This window comes from Ambystoma mexicanum, chromosome 7p (genome assembly GCF_040938575.1).
Source record: "Ambystoma mexicanum isolate Mex_15411 chromosome 7p, UKY_AmexF1_1, whole genome shotgun sequence".
In the NCBI taxonomy this organism is placed as follows: domain Eukaryota; kingdom Metazoa; phylum Chordata; class Amphibia; order Caudata; family Ambystomatidae; genus Ambystoma; species Ambystoma mexicanum.
The window spans coordinates 199,675,351-199,700,060 of record NC_090939.1 but is presented as its reverse complement, the minus strand read 5'-3'; the positions used below and the strand labels follow the sequence as shown (position 1 = coordinate 199,700,060).

Below are 24,710 nucleotides of genomic sequence, written 5' to 3'. Positions count from 1 at the left end.
TTTACCAAATGTACAATCTTGCTGTTTGATTGTAAACTACAGTTTCATATTCCGAACTGTGGCGCGCTGTGTTGTGAGATGATCTGTGTTGGTTTCCGGGTTCTGTGTGAAGTCGCGTAGAAGACGACTGGGTGCGTTTGGCAACGCAGCCCAGTAACGTCACGGAGAGAGGCGGGGAATATGAATGCTTTGTTGATGTCAGGCTCAGGGGCGGGGGATATGATTTAGTGCCGCAAAAGCAGGTCACCCAGGGCGATGGGGCAAGTGATAAGATTATCACAAAATGGCGGCGCCCTGCTGCCTGTTTTCGCGTGTGTTTAGCAGACGAAAACTCGGGTAAGGTCCATAGGACATTTTTCTACGATCGACCGACTTAGGCTTAAAAACACAGGGCCGACCCGTAGGGACAATAACAATTTCTGACCGAACCATTCCTTTAATCCGTTTTCCCTCACAGTGAGCTGTCCTTGAAAAAGTGTTTATGTCCTAGGATGGTAGGATGTGGAAAAGGTGTTACAGGGAAGGGGATACTGCGTCTCACCACCCAGTGTCCCACTCCCCAAAGACCCATCATTCAGGTGATCCTCCCACAGTGGTCCACCCCCAGGAACTGGATCCAAAAGAGATGGCCGTGTCCTGGCCCCCTGGATGACAGATCCCCAGGTTTCTTACAGTACCCAATCAGCCTCACAGGCATTCAGCCCATTCTCCCAAAACAGACACCCAAAACAGTCAATGTGTATTGGAGACACCTCCAGTCTTTCAGAGCACACACTGCATTCGCTCAATTTCAGACAGGCCAAACCCAGACAACCACAATACAGAATGTGAGTTGATTCCTCTTTCCATTCAGTCAGGTCCCACCTCTAGGGTGAACCCAAAAGAAGCAGTCTCTGGGGAGGGCTCCTACCAATTTAGCAGAGGGAAGCCCCAGAGCCATAATTGGTCCTTCCACCCAATATCCAATCAGGGGGGAGGGGGACAGAGACAGGGCTTCTCAGGACTTTGAGAAACAAGAGGGAAGGGCTGAAAGCCATGAGGCCTACAGTGGCCATCTTGCCTTTGTTCAGGAATCCATTGATTCCTATGGCAGGGCCTGGGTGTCCCAAAAATGGAGATGACACAGAACCACTGCAGAATCAGCATGTTGCTGCCACCAGACCATACACTGCTCTGGGGGGCAACACAGAGGTGCCCAGAAATCAAGGGGGACCCCTACCCCATAGTGCCATAGGGGTATATTCACTGAAGAGCTGCCCTGCCTGCGGTCCAAACTGGACTCCCGTGCAGAAAACATACAAAATCACACACCAGGGAAGTAGTAGGAAGGGGAGGACATGACCCACTAAACAGTTAAAGACAGGCAGAAATAGTATGGCTGAAATGCCCCTCTATATCTACAAAAAGCTACTTGGAAAGCTTCAGACACAAAGTTTATAAAAATGTCATCCATGATGCAAAGAAAACATAATTTAATAGACAGATAGGAGTCTAAAAACTACACAAAGAAACTCTTTCAAATTGTTAAATCCTTGGAAAAAGCAGGTATCTTGTCCGCTCCAGTGACAGCTATGGACCAAGACTGTTATAACATACAATAGGCTTTTGAAGCCAAAATTGGAAAGGCTCGTGACAAGATTAAGCAGGACTTAATAAAAAAAACTCTCTGTACCTGGTACTCCGTGTAATCACACCCAGACAGAGACTCCTATCACGTCTGACTTTACCCCTGTTACTGTCGTAGACACGATAAATTCGCTCTCCTCTCTTCACCCCTCCTATCATTCTACACCACAAAGAAATGCTTGCCCCATTCTGTGTCAGGTTTGTGAACTCCTCATTCCTATGTAATCAGGTGCCTGATTTAATCAAAAATGTCACTGTCACACCTCTAGTTTAACCTGGCCTTGACCCTAAAGACCCAAACAACCTACGCCCTATCACAAACTGCAACTTCCTTTTGAAGATTCTGGACAAAAGGGCCACAGTGCAACTTCAATCTTTTGTTGAAGGTAACAACATTCTTCATTCCAAACAGTCTGGATTTTGCAGCTGCATCAGCACGGAGACTGCGCTTTTAGACCTACAATTTAGACCTTCTGGCAGAGACAAAAGCTTTCTGCGTCGGAGGCGGCCGTACTAGGCGGTGCAACTTCACGCTGTCCTTCCTGGTTCCTGGTAGGGTCCTTTCCTCAGATCCTGTTTTGGCCGAGCGGAGAGGAGCGGAGAGAAGCAGCTGAGCAGCGGGGATGCGAGAAGCGAGGTGGCGTGGAGCACAGAGACCGCGTCCCATGCACTTCTATGCTTACGTTTTGGCAGCCGCTCTAATTTTTTTATGCTTGCTACTCTTGCTGGACTCCCACATGCTGCTGTGATCTAATGTGGAAGGTAATTTCACCGGCGTTCTGCTGGATTCTAATAAGAGGCTGCCATATTGCCTAATCATTTGTTTGTGCAGCACAGCCAGGAAATACTTTTTGGCTGGTTGCAGGATACAACTTCTGGTTTTGTTTTCCTCTCAGCCAGTATTTACTCTTCTGGGTGAGGTACGCAATACACATTGTCCTCACTGAAAGCTATGGACAAAGCACTCCCTGCTACCCCTAGGTGGGGTCGGCATAACACTCCTCTCGATGCTACAACACGGGACGAGCTCCCGATATGCACTTCCACTGTGACTCCCCGTAGAAGCAATAATGCACTATCAGAAGTGCTAATGCGGGACATGTTTATAGGAGGGGAGATCAGCTCTTTTGTAGATTGTAAAAGGGATTTCGCTCTGGGGGAAGGTGAAAGGTTGAGATACTCACAGCTGCGACACTGGCTTCTATACCCCATAAATAAGGAGGCGGCTACTAGATCACCAACCCTTTTTGAGAAATTCCTGATGACCAACAACAGCTCGAAAGGCCTTATCTCGCAGCTTTATAAGATCTTGGACGAGGCTACCCCGAGGCCACAATGGGCATATATGGGAAGGTGGGATAAAATTCTGGACAGGGAAATAGAGAAGACAGAGTGGGAAAATCTATGGAGGAAGAGCCCTAAACTAGCGAGAGCCTCGCAAACCCGGGAGGCCTGGTATAAAATATTATATGGGTGGCACTATACTCCAGCTTGGCTGCGCAGGATCTACCCAGATTCGTCAGGAACTTGCTGGAGGGGATGCGGCCAGGAGGGCACTGCAGAACATATTTGGTGGCGATGCCCAAAAATAGTCCCATTCTGGGGAGACATTAAGCAGGCGATGGAACAAGTGTTTGGGGCAGAGGGAGGCATACCCCCGGAATGGTCACTATTAGGCTTGAGGCCAGCAGAAGGGCCGGCGGGATCGAGGGGCAGGGAAAGAGCGAGGGTGATGCTCATTCTGGCAGCAATGACAATCATAGCCCAGAGATGGAAGAACTCGAACATACCGATGTTTCAAGACTGGTTGCGTAAAGTCTGGGAGATAGTAGCGATGGAATGGGCCTCCTATGCAATGAACAATACAATACAAAACTTTGCAGGCGAGTGGGGTGAGGTCCTTTCCTTTCTCAGAGATGATTTCAGGATCGGGTGGCGCCCACAACGTTTAAGACTTTTGGATCTGGAATAACCCCGAATAGACACTTTGTGGTGGCAGGAAGCTACGGAGACTTTGGAACAGCACCAGGGGGAAGGTAGGGAGGGGGGAGTTATGGGGATTGTTAAAGTTGTTGACAAATTCAATAAAGAGAATTAAAAAAAAGAAGTGCTCATACAAAGTGCAAAAAGGAGGTTGAAACTTCAACTAGAGCATCTTGCCATTTCTGAAATATTGGACACCAATAAAAACACTATCATTGATATTGGGAAGGACGCACATGGCGTCTGTGTTTCCCCCTGCATGCCTATACCTAAAGCATTTAATTTTACTGAGTTGGATGCTACCAACATGGAGGGCCATAATATCGAGGGTGCTTTAGCTTCTCAGAAGCACACAGGGGTTGCTGATCCGGGGAGCCTGTTGCTCTGGTGCCAATTTAAGGAACAGATGTTGCTAGACATCACAGCCTGCATGAACTTTGGAGACTTCGATAGATGGATGTTACGCACTTACTCCAAGGAGCAAGGCCGAGCAGGGCTTTTCCAGCAAAAACCTATTCAGGTGGCCTCTGACTGTGCTGAGAAAATGACTCAAACCTCCCCCTTTACATATGGGGCACAGAAATGCTGTCAAACAGACAGTGGCTTGCTCTCTACAACTGGCTCTTCCCGGCAGGAAGAGTTAGCTTTGCCTATTTTCCGATTCCGGCTGTAGCAACTCAATGGGTTGCTACTAAATCACCACTTTCCACCTTAGGAGTACAACTCCCCTTAAAAAAATCAGTTGAGTTGAATGTTAAACATACACATGTTCGTTTCTCGCATACAAGGAAGCAATCTATGCCTAACATTGAGAATAATGACATTAAAGCCTTTGTATTGGACCAGAGGAACTTTGTCATAACCAATGTGAGGAAAGTAGAAGTTATAGAGACCAGAGATTTGTTACACAATAAAGTTCTGGCTTGGCTTCGCCAGCGAACTGGACCTGGAGTGGTTAGAACTCTGGACCTGAAGTTTGTACGAAGGTTGCACCTGAGTAACTGGTGTTCTGAGCCATCTAGTGACTGTGTCCTAATTGGATGTGGGTTTACCAATCTTCCGTTATATCTCAGGCGTTGCAAGTACATTCCCAGGGGTGGGTCAAACTGCAAATTAATATTTTAACACCCCGTCCTGGACATTGTTAGTCCCCATAGAGTTTGGCTATAAACTCGTAATGGAGATAGTCATATTAAAGTAAGGGATAAACTGTTACAGTCTTGCTTGTTTTTGTAGCTTACCATAATCCCTCAGTGGCATTGTTTCTTATACTGCGCTGCTTAGCTAGACTAGTGCCATTAGGTCACTGTTAAATGTGATGTTTGTATGCATCAGTATTGTGACTACTACATCTGTTCTTGTGTTTTTTTGTTTTATGTAAAGCGCCTTGATGCCCACAGGCTTTGGCGCTATATAAATGCACAAATAAAAATAAATAAATAATCACACATGCTCAACATCTCAGATAAAGGAAAAGTCGACCTATTAGTCCTTTTGGACTCATCACCCGCATTTGACCTTTTAGACCAAGATGGTTCGCTTCATACTCTCAGCAACACTGCTCAATGCAGTAATAATGCCATCAAATGGGTTCAATCCTTCCTTTCGCATAAAAAATCTAAAGTCTGTTGGAACAGCGCTATTTCCCATTCAGTGCCCATAGTATGTGGAGTCCCCCAGGGAGCATGGATTTTTCGGCTACTTTTCAATTAGTATGTCAAACTACTGTGTGATCTCTTGGCTGATCTCAACGTGTTTTTTACAAACTATGCTAAGGACACACAGTTGGTATTGGAACTAGTCATGAGACTATGACATCGACTTCTGCTCTCTCCAAACCATCTATAATCACATTGAAACATGGATGACCCGGCATTGGATGTGCCTTAACGGCAATAAAACCAAGCTGCTTACCTTTGGTAATGCTCATGTCTGCTCCAAACTTGATTCCAGATATCTGTCTCTCCCCATCAATGACTGTCACATCCAGGTCTCCAAAAAAAGTTAAAACTTTTGGCTTCCATCTTAATTCTGCATTAGACTCCGACTCCCATGTTAACCAGACTGTTAAAAACTGTGCTTATTACCTGAGACTACTTTGGAACCTACATCCGTCCCTCGCTGAACCAAACTGTGCACTAGTTGTCCGTGCTACCATTCTCTCCAGGTTGGATTATGGTAATGCCCTTTTAACAGGGGCCCACCAAAGAAACACACAGCTTTTGCAGGTGATGCAGAATGAGGCAGCGAGGATCATTAAGGGGAAGACTAAAAGAGAGCATATCTCACACAGCCAATACGAACTTCACCGGTTACCCATTGATGCAAACAAAAATTCAAAGCAGCAACGCTAGTGTACAAGTCTTTGCATGGCACCGCCCCCCGTTACACTAAAAACCTTGTAACCATGTACGAACCTATAAGAACTTTGCGCTCTTCTACTTTAGCCATGGTTAGGATAGCAGCCTACAAACTTGCCAATAGCCTGGGAAAATCTTTTCCTGTCCAAGCTGCTAAGATTTGGAATTCTCTTCCTGTGGACCTAAAACTACAAAAAGAGCTAAACTGCTTCCCACGACAACTGAAAACTTTATTATTTCACTGAGCATCCTCCCCACATTGCATAGCCAACTGTACGCCTAATGTCCTGTCTACTCTACGCCCAGTGTTTATGTTATGGCACTCCAATACCTGCGGGTTTTCTGCGCCTCATAAATAAATAAAAAATAAAAATAAAGCATTTCCAGCATCGCACACAGACTGCGTTAACCACATTCAAAGCCATGTTCCCTGAGGTGAACACTTGTTTTGCCAAGGCGACCTTCTTCGACTCCCTGTCAATTGGCAGTATAGATGTGGAAGTCGAGGGTCTTGAGTTCACTGTTGCGGATTGCACTACTAGCCCTTTGGTGCTAGGTGTGACGAATTGAATTCTGCCCTGCAGGAGTACAAGGGTGAGTAGGGGTAAAATGGCCCACTCAACCCTCACACTTCTACAAACCAAAACACAACGCAATCATAAAGGTAAAACAGGGAAAATCAAGAGATATACCTCCTTCATCTTTTGTGGTAACGTGGGCTGAGGGAAGCCTATACTCTTAAGAGGGGTGTGTAGGTGAACCAGCAGTGACCCAAACAACACAGCATCACAGTGCAAAATAAAGGAAATGTCCAATCAAGGTTCCATATAAATATAAACACATAAGTAAAACACACCACCTACAAGTAGAATGAAAAGAGATTACTATACAAAAACCCAACCTACAAAGGCCTGGGGGACATTAGACTCAGAAAAGGGAAAGGGGTGATACTGTTTCTCTCTCAAGGATGTTTCATCCCCACTCCGCAAGTCTTCTCCACACAGGTGATCCTCCCTCACATATCCACCCCCAGCGTCAGGATCTGATAGAGAGGGCCTTTCCCTGGCCACCCGGGAGGAGGATATTTTGGGGAAAGAAGTGGGGACGTCCTCAGATTTCTCACAGCTTGTATTTCCTCAACAACTATGACCCTGTATATAATGGACTGTGTATAATGGAAGCCCCTTTTCTTAGTTCCACTCTCTTTTCCCATGCATGCAATTTAATAGCGCATCTATGTGTCAATCATGCTTACACATCAATGCGGAAATCATAGGTAAAACCATTACTAGAACTATGAATGTGTCTATAGTCTTGTAAGGCCACTGCTCCTATCATCCAATTCAGTTCTCTCTTCACTAGACCTAATCCAATTGTGTTAAAGAAGGCACTTATGATTTATATACAAAAGTATAACAACCACAGACAACAATGATCATTTTTGTAACCGAGTATCCTACTTTCTGTGAAATTCCTGATGTATGTTTTAGATTTTGCACATGTTTAAATGCATTGGTACTAGCACTTAGCTTTGATGTTTACTTTCAGTCTTGAGGAAGCGTCCAATGCTCGAAACAAATGTTAGCTGAACACTATAATAGACCTTTTAACTAAAACGACTCGGTGTCACATGCTTATTATTCAGGTCTATCCATCAAATGACTTCATCAACAGTAGGAAGAGGAAGGAGTAATCAACCTATCTATTAGGACACCAGTTTCTTATTTATTGTGCCGTGTGAGACGTGAGCCTCATCACGTAGCTCACCATGCTGTGCTTTGCAGCACCTAAATCGAAAAAACGATTTGCCCTATATTAATTGCCAAGGAACATGCCCCTGCTCTTCTGCCTCACAACATTCAACGTAGTCAAAAATAATCCAATGTATGTATTGGTTGCTCAATGGAGAATACAAGAGTTCACCAACTACGGGTGCTGGAGAAACGCAGGCTGAAAATGGAAAAATATGCAAGCTGAAAATGGAAAAAAAATGACAGAAGCGTGCTGCAGTTCGTTGCGATGCAAATATCTCGCGAACCGTGCATCCTAGGGCCTTGAAACGTGTTTTCTAAAGTCCAATAGCGACCTTGAGTTTTGCGCCTCATGTTGGAACGCGTCCTTCTATGACCACATTGATATTTTGCCGATTTCAGGCAACTGTCTCATATGTGAAGGTGCTGAAATCCGGGGAAAGGGGTGGGGTGTCCAAATGTCATGTCGTCAGTAAAGTACGGAGGGTCCCAACAGGTAACTGTGCAAAATGTGGTGCAGATTGGTGAAACAGTGTGCAGTTGTATAAGGAACAACTGTTCGCCAAGCCACAAACCCACAAACATATTTTGGCTTTTGTTGAAATTCTTGGAAAGGGCTGGGGTGTCCAAATGTCATGTAGCCAGTAATGTGTGTAGGGTCCTAATAGGTAACTATGCAACATTTGGTGTAGATTGGTGAAATGGTCTGGAATTGTATAAGGAACAATGCTTCACCAAGTCACAAACCCACACATTTTGACTTTTGCTGAAATCCTGGGAAAGGGGTGGGGTGTCCAAATGTCATGTTGCCAGTAATGTATGGAGGGTCCTAACAGGTAACTATGCAGAATTTGGTGCAGATGGGTGAAACAGTGTGGAATTGTATAAAGAATAATGTTGCTTCGTTAAGCCACAAACCCGCATACACATTTTGTCTTTTATTAATATAGATGTAAATATTTCGATTTTGGCTTATGCCATTCTTGGAACATTTTCAGCATTCTCAACTTCCAAACATTGGATAGTGTAAACAATCATGAAAATCAAAGCAGAGAATTTCAGGATGAATGCAAGGGACATTGCTTTTTGAGTATCTATGGGAAACCCAATGCAAAAAAAAACTTTTTTCAACATTCTTTTCATTAAACTTTGTCAAATTTGGCATGAATTTTCCGATTTGGCCAGATAAAGTAAGTACATGCCAATTTTTTTGAACTTTTATGGATGAAGTCAAATGATACGGAGGGAAAGGATTTTTGCATTCTTTTTTAAGTGTAATCTAACCTTAACTGTAAAGTTGCAACCATGACTGTATAATATGTAACTGATTGTCTAAACGTACTCTAGAATATACCTAGTGTTGGCTATTCAGATTTCTTGAGTGCAAAGAATTGACTTTGGAAACTGAGAGGTTAACGCTCCCTCCCACCTCTATTGCTGAGGCAAAGTAAGTAGAGTAGACCCAACCTTTTGTCAATATCAAAAGTGATAGTTCGCCATGCCCACTTATGGATAGCCTCGCCTTTCATGCAAAGTAAGTCCCCTCAACTGCTCCATTTTGGGGAGTTGAAATGGATTGGGGATTCCTCCATATTGATCTCAGGACGCACCATGTGATACTGACCGATATTTGGTGCAGGATGTAGGATTTCATACATATTAAACTGGCGATGCTGCACACCCAAACAATTCAATTGCACAATTAGAAACATGAATTATCCTTTATTATACAAGTTCAATTTGAAATATTACCTTTAGTTTTTGATGTAGCATTGAAATATCCAACTGTAACTTCTTGGTGGTCTCACGAGCATCCACATTCTTTCTATTCTCTACAGCCAGCTGCCGGGTGAAGAAAGCAGTGTTCAGTTTCAGCTGCTTTTCTAATGCCTACGGAGACATAGTGAAAGCAACTACTATTTGAACGTAGTACTAAGTGTGCCATTTTTTTATTTAGGAAATACAGATACAAACAAGATAGAAAGCAGGATACATTCAGTGAACATCGAAAATGAAGAACATATAGTTCTTCACAGTTATATCACTAAAATGACCACGGAAACATGACTCACCTTAAGTAACTTGGCTTCAATTACCAGTACATGAGGACCTTACATTACCTTTGGGTAAAACTGGCAATAATGCTGCAGCATTTTAAACAAGACAATCTTTTTGTACGTAGAGGGTATTGTTTCTTTTAAAAAGCCCCCACAAGACAAACAAGACTTAGGGCCAGAATATTAAATAGAAGTGCAAATAAAACAAGTGCATAGAAAGCGCTCGTTTCATTTGCGCTACTTTCTGAAATGCTCAGGTAATTTTATTCTGAAAGGTCACCTGATCACTTTAGGAGGGGATGGACAATAGCACAAAGATGTGCTGCCCAGCCCCACCGTTATCCTGACACTAATGATACCCAGGATACAGATATAAACCAAGGATAAATGACCCATTCAAACCCCATTCACCCTGCAATGTTTGCGGATATGGCTGATGATACCTGTTGACATTCCTATAAGACAATGAAACAGCCAGTTAGCCTTACAAAATTGACTTTGGCCAATTTAGGGGCAGAAAAAGGATCCAAATGCTGAGAAACACACCAGCTAACCCAATATAGCCAAATTGATGTGTATGCTTTTATAGTTCCAGGAACCCAGGATTCTTGCAAGACGTCTGCAGCAACCATCAACACACCCTGATTTGTTCTGTACGTCCTGAAATCTTCCAAGCCAAGAGGGTCAGTTACCAGTCCAGAACGAATGGGTGGCTGCCCCTTTGGATTGGACAAGATATCAGGTATGGTTGGAAGAAGAAGAGATATTTTGCAACACATCTTCAACACAAATCGATAGCACACCTGATGTAGCCAAAACAGAGTGATTAGAATGATGGATGCTGGTTGGATGCATATCCGGAGTAGTAGTTTTGGAATTAGTGCTAATGGCAGGAAATGTGTTATGCCATTCAGGAGTTGAGAGCTCTGAAATAATGTGTCTGTGCCCACGGTCTCTGGGTCTGGCGCCCATCTGAAAAACCTTGGGCATTGGCATTCAGGCAAAAAGCAAAGAGATATATCCCCATCAGGCCCCAATGACGTGATTGGCCAAATGAGAGAAGGGAGGAGACACAAAGATCCTGAATCTCTGAGACGTATTGCAGAGCAATCTGCTGCAGCATTGCGTCTGCCGGGAAGATACTCTGCATGCACCATAATCTGCAGAGTAAGGCACAATTCCCAAATGTTACTGGCCGAATCTGCCAGTGCCTTTGAATGCATTCTTTGCAATTTGTGGATATACTTCATAGCAGATACACTTTCCATTCTTAGAAGAAAATAGAAGTGGGCTTTCGTCTTCGCAGAACACCTTTTTACAAAGGAACTTGCAAGCAGTTATAAATACTTTAGTTGGGATCAGCTCTCCTACAGAGACATATCCGGCCTGTCAAGGTTCCCCCAGACTTGGCTCCCCATCCGTGCAGGCTGGCATCAAATTCAAATCATAGCGTCAATTCTTCCATGTAGATGAGCCACCACTAAAGATCCCTTGTGGCCTCCTGTGACAGGGGAATCCAATCCGAGTACGGAATGCCTTGATGCAGACTATTTCTTTTTAGCCTCTGCTGGGATTTCTCATAAAGGGGACATGGAAATATGGCTTGGGTATATGGTGACAGAGGTCTATTATCCTTTCCAGATATTGGATATATAAAACTGGGTGCTTGAGGGCCACTTGTAATTCTTTCTTCATTGTTGAGATCTTGACCCTGGGAAGATGAAAAGATGAGGTTAAAGCATTTATCTGAAACCCCAGGAAATCCATCTGCTGGGATGGACACAGCACAGGTTTTTCCATATTTTTTCCGATCTCTCTGCTGTGTTTCACACCATCGGGAGGTCACTAGAGCATCAAAATCTTCCGCAAAATGGATTGTGTAGTTTTTAAGTAACTGCACATCGAGTGTTAAAGTGGGTCCATGTGTTTAACGCTAGGAACAAATGGAACTTGGGGTCCGTCTGGGATCTTACATCCCTGCCATTCTTTTCAATATTGATATGAAACACTACACAATCTTCTGGTTGGCCTGGGGCCGTGTTTCATAATTATGCTGATGACACCCAGCTGGTATTCTGTCTGGATAGTGACTTGGCTTTCAGCTGTGTGCAAATCCAGTCAATTTTTAAATGTATAGAACTTTGGAGGGCTCAGTATTGAATGGGCTGAACCAAGGCAAGATGGAAATTCTGCTGGTGGATTCTGCTACAGCACTCTCTAAGTCTTTATCATTCTACCCTGATTTTACATTAGGGGAACATACCATTAAGACGCAAACTAAGGTTAAATCATTGCAGATGACCTTCGATTCTACACTCTCTATTGCATTGCTCCTCAAATCAATCTTACATTGAAAATCTATTTGCTTGTGTTGCTTCGACAAATCAGGCCTCTTCTTACAGAACATCATTGCTCTATTTTGGCGAGAGCTTTAGTGGGATACAGATTAGACTACTTAAATTCTTTATATGCAGGCTCTACCCGCTCCTCTAATAAAAAAACTCCACGTTTTGCAGAACTCTATGGCTAGGATTGTTACTAACACTGTCAGATTGGCACACATTTCCCACGTTCTTTGTAGATTACACTTGCTGCCAGTTAAGAGTAGAATCTCCTTTAAATGACTCACATTGGCTTATAAATCTCTTTAGGGTTACTCTCCTCTTTATTTTAAGCAACAATTTATGTGGCTGTGAACGTATACATCACAGCGCTTCACATACTGGAATATAATGTTCATAGCTCCTTCAAAATCTAATAGAGCATTTGGTAGATGTAGTGCTGTGCTAAATGCTAAATTGTGGGATAGTTTCTCACTTGATCTATGCAGAACGGACTGATTACCTATTGTATTTTGCTGGAAAGTGAAAGCCTTATCGTTTTGATTGGAGAGTCTTGTTTTGTTTGTTTGTTTGTTTATTGAATTTCTAATGCGCACCAGACCCGGGGGTAACAGGGCGCAGCAAAGGATATGCAAGGCTTACAAAGGTACATAATGGCAAACAGTATAAATTGACACGTGAAATGCAGAATAGGTAGGGCTCAGAATGTGCAGGTAATAAGTTTCAAGAAAAAAAAGTTATTTACATCGTAGTGTACAGAAGTATGCAATAGTTTGCATATCTAGTAGATTTCAAAGAAAGGAAGTTATATACATCCTAATACACAGTAGTTTACAATCTTGGGAGGTATAGTGTGCTGTTGTGCAGTAGTTTGAGTTGGGACTAGTCTTCGGTCAGATTAAGGTGGGTGATGAGGTTCTTTCTGAAATGTGGGTATTGTTGATCAGCTCTTAGCCCGTATGGCAATGAGTTCCAAAGTTTAGCGGCTTTCACAGGGAAGCTGTTGCCGCCAATCTTGGAGGACTTGAATCTTAGTACCACCAGGCAGTTTGTATTGACAGCTCTGGTGGGCCTGCTGGAGGTTTTTCTAGACAATGGGCCTCATCACGACTTCGGCGGTAACCCTTAAATCTGGCGGTAGCGCTATTACCGCCGGATTTAAGGGTCCGCCGAATCAGGGCTTCGGCGGATTTCTCCCCAGCTCTGAGCTGGGGGGAAATCCGCCAAAAATTCGCGCTATTACTGCCAGCGGGAAATCCGCCGGCGGTATTAGCGCGAAGATTCCCCATTGAGCCCAATGGGGAATGGGGCATTCCCGAATGGGCTCAGTGGGGAATGGGGACTTACATTACCGCCGAACTCGTGATCCGGCGCTATTAGCGCCGGGGAGTTCGGCGGTAGGGCTAATACCGCCCGCGCTAATAGCGTTACAGTTACCGCCCAAGTCGTGATGAGGCCCAATGTGTTCATTAGGTAGCTGGGGGCAGCATTGTGTAAAGTTTTGTGTGTTAGGCAGGCGATTTTTTGTTGTATTTTGTTTTGGGTAGATAGCCAATTATATTGGCGTCTGATTGCAGTCATGTCCTCTCTTTTGTTAGTGCCTAGTGCGACTCTAAGAGCTTTGTTTTGTAATATTTGTAGTTTTTGGATACTGGATTTGTTAGTGCTACTGCAGAGAGCATTGCAGTAGTCTAATCTGGAGAGAAGTAATGCTCTGGCCAGTATAATGCAGCTATCGTTGGAGAGGAAGGGCTTGCCAGCTCTGATAAGCTTGCACGTGTAGGCTGTAGTGGAGGCCAGGGATTTTAGTTGCTTATAAAAGGACATGGTAGCCTCTTTTGAGACTGTGATATTTTTGCCATCAATGATGAAAGAGGCCTATTCGTGACCTAGTTTGGAGATGTTAGAAGGGGTGGCAAGAATAATCAGCTCTGTCTTGTCATCATTCAGGCATAGGTCGTGTGTGGCCATCCATGCCTGAATGATGAGGTAGATCCTATTCACCAATGCCAAGTTCTTGCCATGATCCCCGGAAAGTGGGAGGAGAATCTGTGTCTGCATGGGATCTTTTTTTGATGTTGGGTCGAGCACTGTGAAACCTTTGGTAGTAGTGCCTCTAACAGCATGAAATATAAATATAATTTTAGGATGAACACCAGTTCCTGAAGGAGAGTTTGGATCGTGAGTAAGTGACTTATTGCCAGGTCCCAAGAGAGTGCCATAATAGGAATGTTGTGCAGATAGAAAAGTAGCCTGATTTCCTACCTTTGAAAGGTCGCTGCTACCGGCCGTAAAATTTTAATAAAACACCAAGGGGCAGACAACGTAACCAAATGGGAGAGAACTGAATCAGAAAAATCTCTACTTACATTGAAACTGAAGGAAGCGCTGATGAGGGGCAAAAATGGGTACCATTAAATAAACATCATTGAGGTCCAGCTGGAACATCCATTGTGCTGGCGTAAATACCTCCTGTACAAGATGGAATGTCTCCATCTTGGAGTGCCTATAGACCAAATATTTGTGGAGTTCCCTCATATTTATAACTGGTTGAGATCCCTTGTCTTTTTTCCTCGCTTTGAACAAATTGCTTACAAAGTCCGAGTGTGTGAAGCAAGCTGGCCCTAGGGCTCGTTTGTCTTAAAGAGCCTGAATCTCCTGGGAAATGACAAGCTCTCTCAGCTGGGAGAAGTGAATTCTCCAGGAACGCCTGGCTTGTCAAGGAAGACAAACAACACCCACATGAAAACCCTTTACTGTCTGAAGTACCCAAGAATCTCTTGTTAACTGCTGCCACCCGATAATGAAGTGTTGCATACGAACCAAAAATATGTGTAGGAAATAATGGCGATGTAGGCTTACCATCACATATTCCTGAGTACCTCGTCTCCATGGGAAAACACACCTAAATGAGTGTCCCCTTTAAGGGAAGAAGACCTGGTGAGAGTCTTGTGGCTGTGGAATGGACCCTCAACCTCTGTTAACACTTGCTGAGCCTTTAGCATGGAAACGTTGGCCAAAAGACTGGCTTCTGCCTCCTTTCTGGATAAAACTCTCAGTGGATAAAACATCTTTTTGAGACTGTTCTGAACTTTATCCATTGAGACAAAACTGGTGACATACTTTCCAACCACTTTCACATATTGTTCCCCGAACAACAGACCCTCCGAATTCTGTGGTTACAAATCTGCCATTGCCCCTAGTTTAGGATTTATTTTCATAAGGATGCCCTATGTTCAGCCGCTGTTGAGGTATTCGCATTGCCCAGGAAATTGCTCTCTGAGCCCAATTGCACAAGACCTCAAGATCAATACCATCTGCCCATGCTTGGCCTCCTCAGCCGTATGAAATTTCTCTAGTAAAGGCCCCAAAGTATCCAAAAGTCTATCTTGGCATGAGAACCATGCCCTACCCACTCCTTGGACTGAATCCGTCCCCTTCTTGGAAAGTAATATACTAATTTTAGGATCAATTGTGGAAGTGAAAGCAAACTTATTGGAAATAATAGACTGGGACATTCAGAATTCCTTATCCAGACATTATCCAGTCTGCTATTGATATGGTTGCTTACATAAGCAGCTACGTGTGGCACGAGGGTCTATCCCTTCAAAATAGGGTGTGAAAACTCCCTAGGTTTAAGCATAAAGTTCCGCGCAGGGCCACTATGGTCTAACAAAGCCCCTTCTGGCTGGCGAAAGTGTCATCCAAAGCAACCTGAACCAGAGGAGCATTAGTTTCAACCATATCTAAAGGCAATGCATTCAGACCTGGCAAATTACATGCTCTTTTGGCTAATTGTAATGACTCCTCCCGGTTAGAGGGTGTTGTGGGAATAGTACCCAAAATTGGTGTGTTTGCCAATACCACTGTCCCAGGATATGAGGATTTGCAGGGAATTACACGACACGTATCAACTTTGCTAGACTGGGGCTTCCTGTTTTGGTGGGACTTGATGAGCACTATTCATCACCATGTCTGATAATCCGGCCCAAAACTAAGGCTGTAAGGGCAGAGAGAAGGGGTGCCATAGCTTCTGCAACAGCATTTGAACTAGTCTTCCCCATATGTGAACAAAGGTCTTCAAAAGAAAAACACACAGATCTAATTAGTGCCCCAGAAATAGAGTTATCTATTAAGGTTGCCAAATCCCCAGAAAACTGGGGTTGCTGCTCATGTTCTTCTGAAATGTCAAAATATTCCTACACAGAGAAACCATCATCCTGATTGACTTCAAAGGAGACGATAGTTCTGCGAGAAAATGCTGCTGCAGAAGAATATTTACAATGTACAACTACGCACTGAATTTATGTATCAATTAAGCTAGTTCCAGGGTCCCTCCCCAGTACCAATGAACATATGTTCATGCACTATCTACTCTCTAGAGCTCTGTGCCTGTGACGTGCAGAACACAGAAGACCACCAACTTTTTGCATAATAGTGTAAGGAAAAAGGTGGAAGGGAAGGAAGGGAGAGTGGTCCCGGGGATCAAAATCAACAGTTTGTGGAGCGGTATCACTCACCATGAAACCCCCCGACTCCACTCACAGTCACGTACCATGCCATTAATGAAGCCTGACATTTAACACAATATCAACATATGACACGTTTGCGCACTAACTACTTATCTTGCATGCATATACTTATCTTAGAGCGCAGCAGCAACATTGGAGGAGGAAGCATTGGGAAGGCAGCTACTTATGTGCACAAGCTCTGGATGTACCAGAGACTCTATGACAGTTGGAGAGTTGTTTCTGTTTGTTGTTATGAATATTCTTGCTGCTGTTAAAAGAGTTATTTGAATAATAAGAGCCTTTGAGCCATACCCTACCATTAAATTCAAACATGGCATAACTTTTTCTTTTAAACATATTTTATTTCATTTTCAATAACAATACATTACATATTGATTGATTATATTACATCAAGAAAGAAAGAAAGAAGAAAGAAGGGAAAAAATAATCTGGTATAATATTTACAAAAACCTACTGATCAATATACATTTTATCCTTACAGGTCATCAAATGTATCCCATATTCTTCCATAGTCATCCATTTTGTCTTTTCTTTGATAAGAAACCTTTCCGCTCGCAGACTGTGAAATCAAACTATTCATCCAATCTTCATGGGAGGGTTTTGCCATATTTTTCCACAATCTTAATGTTTGTTTTTTGCAACAGACAGAGCTCTGTATATCCAAAATTTCCTAAAAAAGATTAAACCCGAAACTATAGGCAATAAATGCAAAATACACGAAATAGGAAATCAAGTAAAGGGAAGGTCTAAAATAATTTCTGCTCGATCCAACACTTCCTTCCAAAAATGTTTCACATTTTTGCAAACCAAAACATATCAACAGTTGTACCCCCCACAGATTTACAGGACAAGCAATTGTCCATTGACATCAGTTTATAAAACCACATTTTCCAAGGAGACCAATATAAGTAGTACATTATTTTCTGTTGTGTATATCTCAAGTCTAAATCCACTTTCCATTGCAATGGCCCAAACAGATTTGTTTCCATTGTTTTTCTAAAATCATCTGGTGTAGATCACTTTCCCAATTTCTTTTACTTCTCAAGATTAGATAACCAGGCATTTGTGATTAACTTATATATAGTTGATGCAGGCAGCGGGGTTAAAACCGAAAGTCTATACATTCTTGGAGCTTCATGTAAATTAGTCTTTAAAACCAAACTTCAAAGAAAATATCTAATACGTCTTGTCGCCAAATGACTAGAGAACTTAGCTTATATTTAAATTTGAGCAGTCCAAAATTCAAACGTTTGTTACCTCCTAAAACTTTACCAATAGTCCAGATACCTGCCCTCATCCAAGACTTCACTTTCTCAAATGACAACTGATGCAAACAGTAAATACGCTTCCAGAGCACACTCTTTGTGGTGGACTGACCACTCTTCAAGGGCTGATTGATGAAGAGCCAGAAGAGGTACATAATGCATATTCAATTTGTGAATTAGTTGCTGAAGAGTCTCAATGTGCCTATTTTTCCCCAAAACACATCAGAATGCTCATGAATTTCTAATGGCAAAAAAAGAACATGTACCAGTGTATTATTTCACAGGACTGTCTTATGTTTGCTCAGTTGTTACCATCATATTGTTTCCACAGATCCTTCAGAATGGTTTGTTTACCTTTCAGTACCTGGCACTGAAAGTGTGCAGTTTGTGACCAGGTTATCAATGACTAGCCAGCCCACCTCAGTCCTAACCTGACAAAATGCACACACATATCTTAAAAATGAACTCTTAGAATCTCCCACACATGTACTTCAGTCCCGAGGGCGTTCCAACCACAAAGCGCATTGATACCATACAAATGGGGAAAGAGCGCTATATACATGATGAATACAATACAATACTAACTGAACAGGATTTGCAGTCAGCGTGGTGCTGATCTCCAGTGTTCAATAAAGAATTGGCTGGCAGACATTTGTTTGATTCTGAAGTTCAAGTAATGCTGGGCTGGTGGTGGAAATATCAATACAAAAATCTAAACTTTGTACAAGGCGAGGTGACTTAAATCCCTTGGAATTACCGGAATTCCGTCCTGGAGGGGTGTGGGGCGAGTAATCTTCCCCTCTTTCTGAGTACTTACAAAGACTTTTCAAGGGCTAGTCTATTTTGAGGTTGGTGGTGGACGTAGGTAGAACCTTTAGTAGTGGATATAATGTCTAGTTCTGGATGTTATTATATCTGTCTTGATTTTTAGTTGCATTTGGCCACCTGTTTTATTATGGTTGTCGGATTATTGTTGTTGATTATCTACCTCTGAATTGGTTTATGCTGGTTTGTCTTTATGGTGTCCTTTGTCTGTTTTTTTTATGTTGGGCTCTGAGGCCTTTGGGTGTGTGGCGCATTATAAAAATGTAAATAAATAAATAAATCAACATCCACTGTGGACATTGTACAACTTGGATATAAAGAGAAACAAATTGGCTTTTGTGCAATTATTCTGTACTTTCATACATGGTTTACAGGTCTACAAATGTAATTAATGCTAAATAAATAAAGCAACATGCACTGTGGACATTGTACAACTTGGCTATAAAGAGAAACAAATTGGCTTTTGTGCAATTTTTCTGTACTTTCATACATGGTTTACAGGTCTACAAATGTAATTAATGCTTACCTTATTTTACTGGGTATTTTGAAAGTGAGTCCAATGAATTATTAAAAATAAATGAATTTATTAAGCAGGAAGAGGAGTTATAAAAGCATTGGTAATACATACTTCCGTGACCTTGCATCAGCTTTGGAAATATGTTTTTAATTAATGGTTATTTATACAATTGTTATGAAAACCTGGGCGGATAGCAGAAGTGTTATGTAGGTTGAATGGTTATTTTCATTCTATGTAGGTGGCCATATGGACACACACTACTTTAGCTGAGTGTAGAAGAAAAAAAGATATGCTGTTTTTGTATAGTCTTCCCAAAGTTCTTACTTTTGCCTGAACACCCGATCACGGGTGTTGCTTGTACCGCAGCTTTCGTTGTCGCATCTGCCCATACTAATCCTCGCTTTTGCCCAAGGTCTGCTTGGTCACCGGACACTTGCCTGCCTACCTTTTGGACGCTTCCTTGTGTGCAGTGCCTCTCTCCACACCATCAAAAGCTGCCAGCTCACTTTACAGTGTCCCGAAGTACAAACAGCTTCTTGCCATGGCTATCCATCAAAGCTGGGAAGTGGCCTTCATATTCTTTTTGGTATTGGTGCTGTTTGGTGGTATAAGCCACCAAATAGTACCAAAACATTGGTACTGTAAAGGAGAAAGGGGAGTTTGGGAGAAGTGTATGGCGTTGGCATGGCAACTTGACGATGCTTGGCGATGAAATGGCAGAAGCACCAGCTGGGCCTTGTTTTTTTTATGTGCTTCTGTCATTCGACGTGCTTTAATGAGTTCCTTGAAAATCTTATCTGAGCGCTGCTTGGCCCTCTGCTAAAATTCCAACAGGCAACAATATTATAATACCATACAAGAACCGCAGTGACATTAGGGGTCATTACAGGTTGGGCGGTAAGGAATACCAGGCACCGGTAAAGAGACAATTCCGAGGGCCCTTAGCTGTCCCAGCAGGAACAGCTGGTCTGACCAGCCGTTCTTGGCGGGACCCGTTAAGGGACCTTGGAGTTAATAACGGGCCCGCAATTTGCGGACCCATTATTAGCGCCTTCCCCATTCCCATTGAGCCCTATGGGGGCTCAAATGGGAATGGGGAATGGCATTTGGAATGGGGACTTACCGGGTCCGCCAAGGGTGGAATGTCCCGGTAAGTCCACACTCCACCAGATCGGACACGGACATGATTTTGGAGGCAGCCATGGTGCTGATAGCGCCATGGCTACCTCCAAAGTCGTAATGACGCCCATTCTCAGGATTGCCACGATACAAGGATAGCTCGGATGATCAAGTTGGTTACTGGCAGCGCTCACTCCTCTCCCGTGTATGCAGTCATGGATTGCGAATATAATGAGGGAAGAAGGGAGTTGAGATTCTATCAGTCATTTTCCTGCAAATGTTATTTTAACACAAAGTATATTTTCAAAATATGGGTGTGACATCAGTCAAAATCTCGCACGTCCCTTGTAAGCAGAACATACTAGGGGTCATTACGAGTTGGGAGGTAAGGGTTTACCGGCACAGTTAAGGATGCCGGTGCTGGTAAACCCTTACCGCCCTATTCCGAGGTCCCTTACCGGGTCCCAGCAGGAACGGCTGGTCTGACCAGCCGTTCTCTGCGGGACCCGTTAAGGGACCTTGGATCTAATAACGGGCCCGCAATTTGTGGGCCCGTTATTAGCGCCTTCCCCATTCCCATTGAGCCCTACGGTGGCTCAAATGGGAATGGGGAATGGTTTACTGAATGGGGACTTACCGGGTCTGCATAGGTCGGAATATCCGGTAAGTCCCCATTCAGTCAGGCCGGACCCGGGTTTGGAGGCAGCCATGGCGCTAATAGCGCCATGGCTGCCTCCAAACTCGTAATGACCCCCAAAGTGGTAACTAAGTGGTAAGGAACAAGTTACTTACCTGTAACTGTTGTTCTCCAGCATGGGTCTGGCATGGACTCACATGCTCATGAATATTCCCTGTCGTCAGGCTGGGAATCCTCGGTAAAGAAAAATCAGTATCAGTTTCGTTTCTGATCTGTCTTTCATAGTAGTAACCAATCACTGATCTCTGCGTCATACTGACCACAGCCAATGACTGCCATCTCCCTAAGCCCCACCTCTGGCAGCCATCTTCAGATTTGGTAGCACGTGAAGTGGCAGTATGACCAAGTGAAGAGCCGCACAGGGGTAGGCGGGAGGGTTCGCATGTGAATCCATGCCAGACCCATGCTGGAGAACAACAGTTACAGGTAAGTAACTTGTTCCTTCTCCAGCATGGGGTCTGGCATGGATTCACATGCTCATGAATAAAAGAATACACAGCAATACACACATGCACAACCACGGGAGGTGGCAACAGGCTTAACATTAAGCAATACCACAACTCAACATTAAGCATCTCTTACCTTCTCACCAGGCTCACCTTAGGCGAACAGGTTGCGTAGCACTGCTTGGCCGACCCTGGACTCCTCCCTGGAATCCCGGTCGACGCAGTAGAATTTCGTGAAGGTGTGCGTCAACCTCCACGTAGCAGCCCTGCAGATGTCCAGCAGGGGCACACCAGATAGGAACGCCGTGGTAGCTGCGATCGCTCTGGTGGAATGGGCTCTCGGACGGCCAGGCAGCGGTCAGTTTGCCAACCGATGACAGTACATGATACAGCCGGAGAGCCATCTGGAAATGTAAGCCTTTGAGAGAGCCTTCCCCTGATTGACATGTCCAAAGTTCACAAAAAGTTGTGACGTCTTCAGAAAACTCTTTGTGGGGTCCATGTAGAACTTCAGCGCTCTAGCCACATCCAGCGAGTGCAAAGTCCTTTCAGCCGGCGACGAAGGCGACGGGAAGAAAACAGGCAACACCAAGGGTTCGTTGAGGTGGAAGTCCGACGGCACCTTGGGCATGAAGGAGGGGTGCGTCCTGAGCACTACCCTTGTGTCGTGAAAAGTCAAGTACGGGGGCTTGCAGGAAAGGGCTTGGATCTCTCCCACCCATCGTGCGGAGGTGATGGCCACAAGAAACGCTGTTTTCCACGACAAGAACTTCAACGGAGCTGAGTGCAGAGGCTCGAACGGAGGTCCCATGAGCTTGGTCAGCACCACGTTGAGCTCCCACGCCGGGGCCGGAGCCTTCACCAGCGGGAACGATCTGAACAGTCCCTTCATGAATTCTTTCACCAGACGATGAGACCACAAAGACGTCCGTCCCTTGGTCCTGGTGTATCGGGAGATCGCAGCAAGATGAATCTTGATGGAAGCGTGCGCCAGTCCAGCCTTGGCCAGCGTCAGTAGGTACGGCAGTACTTGAGGAGCCGTAATCCGTAGAAGGTTAATCTTCTGTGCGTGGCACCAGACAGAGAACCTCTTCCATTTGTGTCCGTAGCATTTAAGAGTTGAGGACGCCCTGGCCTTTGCAAGAACCTATCTGCAGTCGGCCGGTATGTCGTAACCTCCAAACTCTAACGCTGCAGGAGCTAGGCCTGCAAGTTCAGCGACTTCGGGTCGTGATGGAGGATGGCGCCTCCTTCCCTGGAGAGAAGATCCGCGTCCACTGGCAGCTTGATTGACGGGGACGCTGACAAGTCCAGAAGGTCCGGGAACCATATCTGCCTCACCCACGCAAGTGCGACGAGGATCATCCTGCACCGTGACCTCTTGAGCTGGTTGTTGAGCCGGATCAGCAACGGCAATGGAGGGAACACGTATAGGAACAGGCCCTCCCAGAGGAACGAGAAAGCATCGCCTATGCTCCTCGGCTGGGGAAACCTGCTGGCGAACCTCCGGCACTTGGAGTTCGTCGCCGTTGCGAACAGATCGATCTGGGGTGTGCCCCACCGTCGGAAGAGGCGGTCCACTAGATCCTGTCGTAGTTCCCACTCGTGGCACGAGCGCAGCTCTCTGCTGAGCGAGTCGGCGATGGTGTTTTTTATTCCTGCCAGATGAAACGGCACCAGAAACATCCCTTGGGCGACGGCCCAATGCCACAGATCCTGCGCCTCCATGGACAGGGCTGGGGATCTGGTACCGCCCTGCTTCCTGATGTAGAACATGGTGGTGGTGTTGTCGGTGAAGATCCTCACCACCTTGCCCTTGAGGGACGGAAGAAAGGACCTGAGGGCCCAAAACACTGCACTGAGCTCCAGGACGTTGATATGGAGGGACTTCTCCGTCGGCAGCCAAAGGCCCCTCACGTGCAGATTTTCGGTGTGCGCTCCCCACCCTTCCAGGGAGGCATCCATGGTCACTGTCTTCTGGTGTCCCGGGGTCTGGAAGTCCATGCCCGCCGTCAGATGCGCGCGGGTGCCCCACCACCGGATCGCTCTTCAGAAGCTCTTGTCGAGTGTGATCCTGTCCTCGAAGCTGCCCGTAGTCTGGATCCAGCGAGCGTCCAGGAACTCCTGTAACGGGCGCATCCGAAGCCTGCACAGGCGGATGAGATAAATGCAAGAAGACATCAATCCGAGGAGGGATTTGATGGACCTCACCCTGGCTGCATCCGCAACCAGCATCCGCTGCACCTTGCCCAAGATGGCCCTCGTCCTTTCCTCCGACGGAGAGGCCAGAAGCGCCACTGTGTCGAGTTTCGCTCCCAGAAACAGTGCATCTTGCGCGGGCACCAGGTGGGACTTGGCATAGTTTATGGAGAATCCCAGGTCCGTGAGTAGTTGGACGGTCCTCGCCGTGTGCTCCGCGGCGAGCTCCCTTGTCTTTGCTCGGATGAGCCAGTCGTCCAGGTAGGGGTAGACGTGGATCCCCTCCAGGCGCAGCCGCGCCGCCACCGGTGCAAGGCACTTGGTGAACACCTTGGGTGCCGACCTCAATCCGAAGGGAAGGGTTCTGAACTGGTAGTGACGCCCTTGGACCACGAATCTGAGAAACTTTCGGTGTCCCTTTAGGATGGGGATATGGAAGTAAGCATCCTCCAAATCCAACGACGACAGGAAATCGCCCTCCTCCAGCTGACCCAGGACGTGCTGGAGGGTGACCATCCGGAACTTCTGTGCCTTGATGAATTTGTTCAGTCGTCGTAGGTCCAGGATGGGACGCCATCCTCCTGTCTTCTTCTTCACGAGGAAGTATCTTGAGTAAACTCCGGAGCCCCGAAGCCTCTTTGGGACGAGCTCGATGGCGCCTTTCTTGAGCATCGCCCTTACCTCCAAGAGAAGTTGAGGGACGTGATGTTCCTTCCTGGCCACGGGGGGACGCGCGGGCACTTCTTTAGAAACTCGAGCGTGTGACCCTGGGCCAGGGCGTCCAGCACCCAACGGTCGGTGGAGATGGACTCCCACACGCTGACGAAGTTCGCCAGCCGGCCTCCCACCGGGATGCTTCGGTGGGGGCATGACCCCACGGCCGGTTCAGTCTTGCTTCGACGAGGCTTTGCCGCCTTGTCCTCCCTGGCGATGATGGCGGGGTCCGCCCGACTTGCCTCGTCCCCTGTAGGCTTCCTGTGACGACGAACGG

The 24,710-nt window shown here is 45.3% G+C and overlaps 1 protein-coding gene across 1 annotated transcript in view; it reads right to left on the bottom strand.

The window, feature by feature from the left end:
* Nucleotides 1–24,710, bottom strand: part of LCA5L (lebercilin LCA5 like) — an 800,408-nt gene that overhangs the window by 303,418 nt on the left and 472,280 nt on the right. Inside the window, exon 4 of the mRNA XM_069636060.1 lies at nucleotides 9,473–9,610. Coding sequence (XP_069492161.1) covers nucleotides 9,473–9,610 — 138 coding nt within the window. The remainder of the gene's footprint in view (nucleotides 1–9,472; nucleotides 9,611–24,710) is intronic.